The sequence below is a fragment of the Gallinula chloropus genome, assembly GCF_964237585.1.
Source record: "Gallinula chloropus genome assembly, contig: HAP1_SCAFFOLD_788, whole genome shotgun sequence".
NCBI classification, from domain to species: Eukaryota; Metazoa; Chordata; class Aves; order Gruiformes; family Rallidae; genus Gallinula; species Gallinula chloropus.
In genome coordinates, this window is record NW_028168061.1 from 1513 (window position 1) to 12487 (window position 10975).

General features: G+C 59.0%; 1 protein-coding gene across 1 annotated transcript; it reads left to right on the forward strand.

The window, feature by feature from the left end:
• Positions 1-420: 420 nt before the first annotated feature.
• On the forward strand, positions 421-1430 carry LOC311204848 (uncharacterized protein; the record flags this gene model as incomplete). The annotated part of the gene is made up of 1 exon (XM_084281189.1): positions 421-1430. The coding sequence occupies exon 1, from the start codon at positions 438-440 to the stop codon at positions 1428-1430; it is 993 nt and encodes a 330-aa protein (XP_084137315.1). The 5' UTR covers positions 421-437.
• Between the last annotated feature and the right edge of the window lie 9545 nt (positions 1431-10975).

Genomic DNA, 10975 nt, shown 5'->3' on the forward strand with positions numbered 1-10975 from the left:
CTCAATGGGTCCCACCATGGAGACCCCCTGGCCCCCCATGGACACCCCCTGTCCCCCCTCAACAGCTCCCCCCATGGAGACCCCCTGTCCACCCATGGAGACCCCCTGTCCCCCTATGGAGACCCCCTGTCCCCCCCCAATAGGTCTCCCCATGGAGACCCCCTGTCCCCCCTCAACAGCTCCCACCATGAAGACCCCTTGTCCCCCCATGGAGACCCCCTGCCCCCCCCTTGGACACCCCCTGTCCCCCCCCAACACCTCCAACCACAAAGACCCCCCCCTCTCCCCTCTCAACAGCTCCCACCACGGACCACCAAGACGACTCCCCCCCCCACCACCAGGACCCTCCTACCAGCCCCCCCACCCCACCTCACCCCTCAACCTCCAACCAACACCCTTCCCAACCCCCCTCCCTTCATCATCCCCCCCCGGTACCCATGGAACCCCCCAACACCTGCCGGGAGTGCGGCAAGACCTTCGCCCGCCGCTCGGCTCTGCTCACCCACCAACGGATCCACACGGGCGAGCGGCCCTACAGCTGCCCCGACTGCGGGCGCCGCTTCAACCGCCGCTACAACCTCTTCACCCACCGCCGGATCCACACCGGCGACAAACCCTGCCAGTGCCCCCAGTGTGGGAAGAGCTACCGGGCGAGCTCCACCCTCCTCCGCCACCAGAAGACCCACACTGGTGAACGTCCCTACTCCTGCCAGCGGTGCGGGAAAAGCTTCCGCCACCGCTCCAGCCTCAACATCCACCAGCGCGGCCACTCCGGGGAGAAGCCCTACAAGTGCCCCGAGTGCCCCAAGGGCTTCAAGATGGGCTCGGAACTGGTCAGGCACTGGAGGACTCACAGCAACGAGAGGCCTTGTCGCTGTTCCCAGTGTGGGAAGAGGTTTAAGAGCGGCTCCGAACTGGTCAGGCACTGGAGGACTCACACCGGCGAGCGGCCCTACGACTGTTCCCGCTGCGGCCGCCGCTTCGGCGACAGCTCCCAACTGGCGCGCCACTGGAGGACCCACACTGGGGAACGGCCTTACCAGTGCTCCCAGTGTGGGAGGAGCTTTACTGACAGCTCCCAACTGGTCAGGCACTGGAGGACCCACACCGGGGACAAGCGGCGGGCGGATGGTTGTACTGGGAGGTTGGGTGACGACAGCCAAGCTGGCCGAGCTCCCGCCGCGGCGGCGGAGGGGAAGAGCTTGTCTGAGCCTTCCAGGATCTCCAAGCACCAGCAGGTCAGCCCTGGGGAGAAGGAGCACCGGTGTTCGGACTGTGGTAGGGCCTTCAACCGCCGCTCCAGCCTCCTGGTCCACCAGCGGTCACACCTGGAGCAGAAACCCTTCACCTGCCTGGAGTGTCCCAAAAGCTTCACCTGTAGCTCCCAACTCATCCGCCACCGGCAGAGCCACGGAGAGGACAAGCCCTAGAAGGGTGGCAATGGGGTAGGGGGGGTGTTTGAGGGGGTGTTTGGGGGTGTTTGGGGGTGTTTGGGGGTGGATCTGGCTTCACCTCACCGCCGAGCAAAGGTTGGGAGGGTGAAACAACCTCAAGTGGGGACTGTTCCCCAGCCTGGGGGTGTCTCAGACCTGCCTACAGCCCACCAAGGGGGGAACAACCCACCCTACAGCCCACCAAGGGGGGACAACCCACCCTACAGCCCACCAAGGGGGAAACAACCCACCTTAAACCCCACCAAGGGGGAACAACCCACCCTACAGCCCACCAAGGGGGAAACAACCCACCCCCATCCCTCCTGGTGGCACCTCAAACCCACCTACCCCCCACCAAGGGGGAAACAACCCACCCTACACCCCACCAAGGGGGAACAACCCACCCTACAGCCCACCAAGGGGGAACCAACCCACCCTACAGCCCCCCAAGGGGGAAACAACCCACACTACAACCCACCAAGGGGAACAACCCACCCTACAACTCTCCTGGTGGCACCTCAGACCCACCTACACCCCCCCAAGGGGGAAACAACCCACCCTACAGCCCACCAAGGGGGAACAACCCAACCTACACCCCACCAAGGGGGGAACAACCCACCCTACAGCCCACCAAGGGGGAAACAACCCACCCTACAACTCTCCTGGTGGCACCTCAGACCCACCTACACCCCCTCAAGGGGGAAACAACCCACACTACAACCCACCAAGGGGGAAACAACCCACCCTACAGCCCACCAAGGGGGGAACAACCCACCCTACAGCCCACCAAGGGGGAACAACCCACCCTACAGCCCTCCTGGTGGCACCTCAGACCCACCTACACCCCCCCAAGGGGGAAACAACCCACCCTACACCCCACCAAGGGGGGAACAACCCACCCTACACCCCACCAAGGGGCAACCAACCCACACTACACCCCTCCTGGTGCCACCTCAGACCCACCTACACCCCCCCAAGGGGGAAACAACCCACCCTACACCCCACCAAGGGGGAAACAACCCACACTACACCCCTCCTGGTGGCACCTCAGACCCACCTACACCCCCTCAAGGGGGAAACAACCCACCCTACACCCCACCAAGGGGGAAACAACCCACCCTACACCCCTCCTGGTGGCACCTCAGACCCACCTACCCCCCACCAAGGGGGAAACAACCCACACTACAACCCACCAAGGGGCAACTAACCCACCCTACACCCCACCAAGGGGGAACAACCCACCCTACAGCCCACCAAGGGGGAACCAACCCACCCTACAGCCCCCCAAGGGGGAAACAACCCACACTACAACCCACCAAGGGGGAACAACCCACCCTACACCCCTCCTGGTGGCACCTCAGACCCACCTACAGCCCACCAAGGGGGAACCAACCCACACTACACCCCACCAAGGGGGGACAACCCACCCTACAGCCCACCAAGGGGGAACCAACCCACACTACACCCCACCAAGGGGCAACTAACCCACCCTACACCCCACCAAGGGGGAACCAACCCACACTACACCCCACCAAGGGGCAACCAACCCACCCTACAGCCCACCAAGGGGGAAACAACCCACCCTACAGCCCACCAAGGGGGAACAACCCACCCTACACCCCACCGAGGTGTTTCCAACCCACCCCCATCCCACCAGCTCTTATTTGGGGAGGGGGGTGGGGTGTCTTTTTGGGGGGGAGGGGGTGTTGCAACACCCCCATCCTCTGCTTTTTGCCTTATAGGGGGGAAGGGGGAGGGAGGGAGGGAGGGAGGGAGGGGGGGGAGGGGACAACCATGAGCTTCACCCATGAGAAGACACATGGGCGGGGGGGAAGGGGTTTTGGGGGGGGGTGGGTGGGTTGGGTGGGGGAGGGGGGGTTGGGTGGGTGGGGGATGGGTTGGGGGGGGTGTTGGGGGGTGTTTTTTCTTCCTGTAGTTTAAGTTGTTGAATTTTTTGGAGGTCTCAGGGTGTTTTATTGATGGGGGAGGGGGGAGGATGGAGGATGGAGGATGGAGGATGGAGGATGGAGGATGATGGATGATGGATGGATGATGGATGGATGATGGATGGATGATGGATGATGGATGATGGATGGATGGATGATGGATGGATGATGGATGATGGATGATGGATGGATGATGGATGATGGATGATGGATGATGGATGGATGATGGATGATGGATGGATGATGGATGATGGATGATGGATGGATGGATGATGGATGGATGATGGATGATGGATGGATGATGGATGATGGATGATGGATGGATGGATGATGGATGGATGATGGATGATGGATGATGGATGGATGATGGATGATGGATGATGGATGGATGATGGATGGATGATGGATGGATGATGGATGATGGATGGATGATGGATGATGGATGGATGGATGATGGATGATGGATGATGGATGATGGATGGATGGATGATGGATGGATGATGGATGATGGATGATGGATGGATGGATGATGGATGGATGATGGATGATGGATGATGGATGGATGATGGATGATGGATGATGGATGGATGATGGATGATGGATGATGGATGGATGATGGATGGATGATGGATGGATGGATGGATGATGGATGGATGATGGATGGATGATGGATGATGGATGGATGATGGATGATGGATGGATGATGGATGGATGATGGATGGATGATGGATGATGGATGATGGATGGATGGATGGATGATGGATGGATGATGGATGATGGATGGATGATGGATGATGGATGGATGATGGATGGATGATGGATGATGGATGGATGATGGATGGATGATGGATGATGGATGATGGATGGATGGAGGATGGATGATGGATGATGGATGATGGATGGATGGAGGATGGATGATGGATGATGGATGATGGATGGATGGATGGATGGATGGATGATGGATGGATGATGGATGGATGGATGGATGGATGATGGATGATGGATGGATGGATGATGGATGATGGATGGATGGAGGATGGATGATGGATGGATGATGGATGGATGGATGATGGATGGATGGATGGATGGATGATGGATGGATGATGGATGGATGGATGGATGGATGGATGGATGATGGATGGATGGATGGATGATGGATGGATGATGGATGATGGATGATGGATGGATGGAGGATGGATGATGGATGATGGATGATGGATGGATGGATGATGGATGATGGATGATGGATGATGGATGGATGGATGGATGGATGATGGATGGATGATGGATGGATGGATGGATGGATGATGGATGATGGATGGATGGATGGATGATGGATGATGGATGGATGATGGATGGATGATGGATGGATGATGGATGATGGATGATGGATGGATGGATGGATGGATGGATGGATGGATGATGGATGGATGATGGATGATGGATGATGGATGGATGGATGATGGATGATGGATGGATGATGGATGGATGATGGATGGATGGATGATGGATGATGGATGGATGGATGGATGGATGGATGGATGGATGGATGGATGGATGATGGATGATGGATGATGGATGGATGATGGATGGATGATGGATGGATGATGGATGATGGATGATGGATGATGGATGGATGATGGATGATGGATGAATGGATGGATGGATGGATGGATGGATGGATGGATGGATGGATGGATGATGGATGGATGATGGATGGATGATGGATGGATGATGGATGGAGGGATGGAGGGATGGATGATGGATGGATGGATGATGGATGGATGGATGATGGATGGAGACACCCCCCCTCCCCCAAAATAAAGCGTTGGCCTGTTGGCACCGTGTGAGTTCTCTCCCCCAAATTTATCCCCCCCAGTTCTGGAGGGCCAGGAACATCTCCAACTTGGGGGGGGGGGGGGTGGGGGTGAGAACCTCCCCCCAAGGATCCCGCTGAAGGAGGGGTGGTGGGGCCGGGGTGGAGACCACAGAGCTGGGATGGGGTTCTCCATCCTTCTCCCTTTCCCTTGGGTGAGGATGAAGGTTCAAACGATGGGGGAGGGGTTGGTCACGTCCTAGGGGTGAGGGGGTCCTTCCGAAACGCGGGCACCTCGCGTCCCTCCTCACACCCCACCCATCCATGGGTTCATCCCGGCCTTCCCATCCTTGGGGGGGAAAGTCAACCCGTGCAGATGGTCCAGACCTGAGCCTGGATTAAACTGAGGTGGTTTTAGGGCCAGTGAGCTGGGTTTTGGGGTCAGTGAGGTGGGTTTTGGGGTCAGTGAGGTGGGTTTTGGGCTCAATGAGGTGGTTTTGGGGGTCAGTGAGGTGGGTTTTACGTCAACGAGGTGGATTTTGGGCTCAACAAGGTGGGTTTTGGGTTCAGTGAGGTGGTTTTTGGGCTCAATGAGGTGGGTTTTGGATTCAACAAGGTGGTTATGGGGTCAACGAAGTGGGTTTTGGGTTCAACAAGGTGGTTTTGGAGCTCAGTGAGGCAGGTTTTGGGTTCAGCAAGGTGGCTTTTAGGTCAGTGAGGTGTTTTGGGGTTCAATGAGGTGGGTTTTGGTTTCAGTGAGGCGGGTTTTGGGCTCAATGAGGTGGTTTTGGGCTCAATGAGATGGGTTTTGGGTTCAGTGAAGTGGGTTTTGGGCTCAATGAGGTGGTTTTGGGCTCAATGAGATGAGTTTTGTGCTCAATGAGATGGTTTTGGGCTCAACGAGGTGGTTTAGGGGGCCAGTCAGGTGAGTTTTGGGTTTAATGAGGTGGTTTGGGGCTCAATGAGGCAGTTTTGGGTTCAGTGAGGTAGCTTTTGGGTCCAAGGAGGCCAAACCAAGAAGGTGAGTGGAGGAGAAGTTTATTGCAGGTGAGTTCTTGGTGATTTTCAGCAGCACAAAGGGAGGGGGAGCGAGAGGTGGAGTTGGGCTGAGCCCATCTCCACCCCCAAGACGTTGCCAGGAGCTCTTTGGCCAGACTTAAAGAGGACAACCCGTGGTTGGGCAGGGCAAGAACTTCACCTGGTGGGTCCCACCGGGGTGGTGGGACTTGTTCCCACCCCATTTCATCCTTCCCCAAGAATCTGAGTCCCAAGCTTGGGCCCTTCCCAAAACCACTCAGCATTTGGGGGTGGGTGGAGCCCGTGGTCCATCCGGTGCCGCTTGGTGCCACCGGGAGAACTGACCAGACCAAGTAGGTGGGTTTGAAGGTAACGAGTCTTCTCCTCATAACGAACTCCTCCTGCGTCCCACAGCTGAGCCCACCTCAGCAGAGGGATGTTCCTACTGGGGTTGACCCAGGTCTCCATGGGGAATCAGGAAGATGTGGGGACCACCAGCCAAGTCTACCCAACGTGGGTCAACAGGTCTTGACCCAATGTTGGCCAATGGGTATTGACCTGACATGGGTCAACAGGTCTTGGGGCCAATGTTGGCCAACAGGTCTTGACCCAACGTTGGCCAACAGGTCTTGACCTGACATGGGTCATCAAGTCTACCCAACGTTGGCCAATGGGTCTTGACCCAATGATGTCCAACAGGGCTCTACTCAACGTTGGCCAAGGGGTCTTGACCCAACGTTGACCAACAGGTCTTGACCCAACATTGGCCAAGGGGGCTCTACCCAACGTTGGCCAAGGGGTCTTGACCCGACGTTGGCCAACAGGTCTTGACCCAACGTTGGCCAACAGGTCTTGACCTGACATGGGTCATCAAGTCTACCCAACATTGGCCAACAGGTCTTGACCCAATGTTGTCCAACAGGGCTCTACCCAACGTTGGCCAAGGGGTCTTGACCTGACTTTGACCAACAGGTCTTGACCCAACGTTGGCCAAGGGGGCTCTACCCAATGTTGGCCAAGGGGTCTTGACCCAACTTTGGCCAAGGGGTCTTGACCCAACTTTGGCCAACAGGTCTTGACCTGACATGGGTCATCAAGTCTACCCGACGTTAGCCAATGGGTCTTGACCCAATGTTGTCCAACAAAGCTCTACCCAACGTTGGCCAACAGGTCTTGACCCAACATTGGCCAACAGGTCTTGACCTGACATGGGTCATCAAGTCTACCCAACATTGGCCAACGGGTCTTGACCCAATGATGTCCAACAGGGCTCTACCCAATGTTGGCCAAGGGGTCTTGACCTGACTTTGACCAACAGGTCTTGACCCAACGTTGGCCAAAGGGTCTTGACCCCCCCCCCCCCCTTTTACCAACAGGTCTTGACCCAACGTAGTCCAACAGGCTCTACCCAATGTTGTCCAAGGGGTCTTGACCCAACTTTGGCCAACAGGTCTTGACCCAACGTTGGCCAACAGGTCTTGACCCAACATTGGCCAACAGGTCTTGGCCTGACATGGGTCATCAAGTCTACCCAATGTTGGCCAACGGGTCTTGACCCAACTTTGACCCAACGTTGGCCGAGGGGGCTCTACCCAACGTGTGTCCTCCGATGGGTGATGAGGTTGGAGCAGCGGACGAAGCTCCTCCCGCAGTCAGGACACTCGTAGGGCTTCCCCTCCCGGTGGGTCCGCTGGTGTTTGAGCAAGGCAGAGCTGACGGTGAAGCTCCGCCCGCACTGGGGGCACCCGTAGGGCTTCTCCCCGCTGTGGGTGCGCCGGTGGGCGGCCAGGTTGAAGCTGCGGTTGAAGCTCTTCCCGCAGTCGGGGCAGCGGTAGGGCCGCTCCCCGGTGTGGGTCCTCTGGTGCCTGATGAGGTCGGAGCTGTTCCTGAACCACTTCCCGCACTGGGGGCAGCGGTAGGGCCGCTCCCCGCTGTGGACGCGCCGGTGGGTGAGGAGGCTGGAGCTCTGGCTGAAGCTCTTCCCGCACTCCCCGCACTTGTAGGGCCGCTCCCCGCTGTGGGTCTTCTGGTGGCGGATCAGGTAGGAGCTGAGGCTGAAGCTCTTCCCGCACTGGGGGCAGCGGTAGGGCCGCTCCCCGCTGTGGGTGCGCTGGTGGGAGGTGAGGTTGGAGCTCTGGCTGAAGCCCCTGCCGCACTCCCCGCACTTGTAGGGCCGCTCCCCGCTGTGGAGGCGCCGGTGGGCGGCCAGGGTGGAGCTGTCGCTGAAGCTCTTCCCGCAGCGGGGGCAGCGGTAGGGCCGCTCCCCGCTGTGCAGCCGCCGGTGGGTGAGGAGGTGGGAGCTGCGGCCGAAGCTCTTCCCGCACTCCAGGCACTTGTAGGGCTTCTCCCCGCCGTGGAGGAGCTGGTGGACCTGCCCCCGCTCCTGGCAGACCAAAGGCTTCTCCTCCTCCTCCTCCTCCTCCTCTTCCTCCTCCTCCTCCTCCTCCTCCTCCTCCTCCTCCTCCTCCTCCTCCTCCTCCTCCTCCTCTTCCTCCTCTTCCTCCTCCTCCTCTTCCTCCTCTTCCTCCTCCTCCTCCTCCTCCGAGCGCCGCGGGGTGGGGTTGCACCTTCTCCCTCTCCTTGTGGGGAATCTCCTCGGCTTCTCCCCACCAGTGACCTCCTGTCCCACTGAGTCCTTTGAAAGAGCCGTTCTGGGGGGGTTCAGCCCTGTGGGTTCCTCCTCCGTGTCCTTCATCCCCATCTCATCCCTTCCTGAGGGAGAAGGTTCCTCCTCCATCCTCATCTCACCCCCTCCTGAGGGATGAGGCTTCTCCTCGATGTTCTCCATCCCCATCTCACCCCTTCCTGAGGGAGAAGGTTCCTCCTCCACGTCCTTCATCCTCATCTCATCCCCTCCTGAGGGAGAAGGTTCCTCCTCCATCCCCCTCTCATCCCCTCCTGAGGGAGAAGGTTCCTCCTCCACGTCCTTCATCCCCATCCCATCCCCTCCTGAGGGATGAGGCTTCTCCTTGATCTTCTTCATCCTCATCTCAGCGTATCCTGGGGGAGGAAGGAGAGGGAAGGTGCCCCACATCTGCATCCCACCCCCCCTCAGACCCCACATCTGCATCCCACCACTCCCAGACCCCACATCTGCATCCCACCACCCCCAGACCCCACATCTGCATCCCACCACCCCCCTGCCCCACATCTGCATCCCACCACCCCTAGACCCCACATCTGCATCCCACCACCTCCCCACATCTGCATCTCACCACCCCCCTGCCCCACATCTGCATCCCACCACCCCCAGACCCCACATCTGCATCCCACCACCCCCCCAGAGCCACATCTGCATCTCACCACCCCCCAGACCCACATCTGCATCCCACCACCCCTCAGACCCCACATCTGCATCCCACCACCCCCCTGTCCCACATCTGCATCCCACCACTCCCCCAGAGCCACATCTGCATCCCACCACCACCCCCAGACCCACATCTGCATCCCACCACCTCCCCAGACCCACATCTGCATCCCACCCCACCACCCCTGGGTGCTCTCAAGCCCCACAGCCCGGCCCGTGGGCACCTTCCAGGTGGGAGTGGGGCTCAGAGGAGCTGGGGCTGCCCGGGCCACCCCCACAACCCCCCGTCCCCCTCCCTGGTTACCTGTGGGATGTGGTGGGGGTCGGGGGCTGCGGGGCGCTCGGTGGTCCCTGGGAAGGTGGTTCCTCCCGTGACCCGGATACACTGAGTATCCTCCTCCTCCATCCCTCCTCCTCCAGCTCCTCCTCCATCCCTCCTCCTCCAGCTCCTCCTCCAGCTCCTCCTCCAACCCTCCTCCTCCAGCTCCTCCCCCATCCCTCCTCCTCCAGCTCCTCCTCCAGCTCCTCCCCCATCCCTCCTCCTCCAACCCTCCTCCTCCAGCTCCTCCTCCATCCCTCCTCCTCCAGCTCCTCCTCCATCCCTCCTCCTCCATCCCTCCTCCATCCCTTCTCCTGCTCCTCCTCTTCCTCCTCTTCCATCCCTCCTCTTCCTGCTCCTCCTCCATCTCCTCCTCCTTCATCCCTCCTGCTCCTCCTCCTCCATCCCTCCTCCTCCTCCCCCTCCTCCAACCCCCTCCTGCTCTTCCTTCATCCTTCATCCTTCTCCTCCACCCTTGGTCCCCATTCTTACCCACTCCCCCCCCCCCAAGGAGGGTGACAGAGGGAGATGGGTCAGGTCGGGATGGGGCAGGACCCAGCTGTTGGCTGCTCCCACCCACTCTGGGTGAACCCAGGACTGGGAAAAGAAGAGTCAAAGTGGGAGAACTTGTGGAGGAGGAGGAGGAGGAGAAAGAGGAGAGGGAGGAGAGGAGGAGGATGAGAAGGAGGAGGAGAAGAAGGAGAAGGAGAAAGAGGAGAAGGAGGAGAGGAGGAGGAGAGGAGAAGGAGGAGGAGGGAGGGAGAGGGAGAGGAGAAGGAGAAGGAGAAGGAGGAGGAGGAGGAGGAGAAGAAGGAGAAGGAGAAAGTGGAAAAGGAGGAGAGGAGGAGGAGAGGAGGAGGAGGACAAGAGGAGAAGGAGAAGGAGGAGGAGGGAGAAGAAGGAAGAGAAGGAGAAGGAGGAGGAGGAGGAGGAGGAAGAGGAGGAGGAGGAGGAGAAGGAGAAGGAGAAGGAGAAGGAGAAGGAGAAGGAGAAGGAGAAGGAGAAGGAGAAGGAGAAGGAGGAGGAGGAGGAGGAGGAGGAGGAGGAGGAGGAGGAGGAGGGAGGAGGAGGAGGAGGAGAAGGAGGAGAGGGAGGAGGAGGATGAGAGGGAGTAGGAGAAGAAGGAGAAGGAGAAAA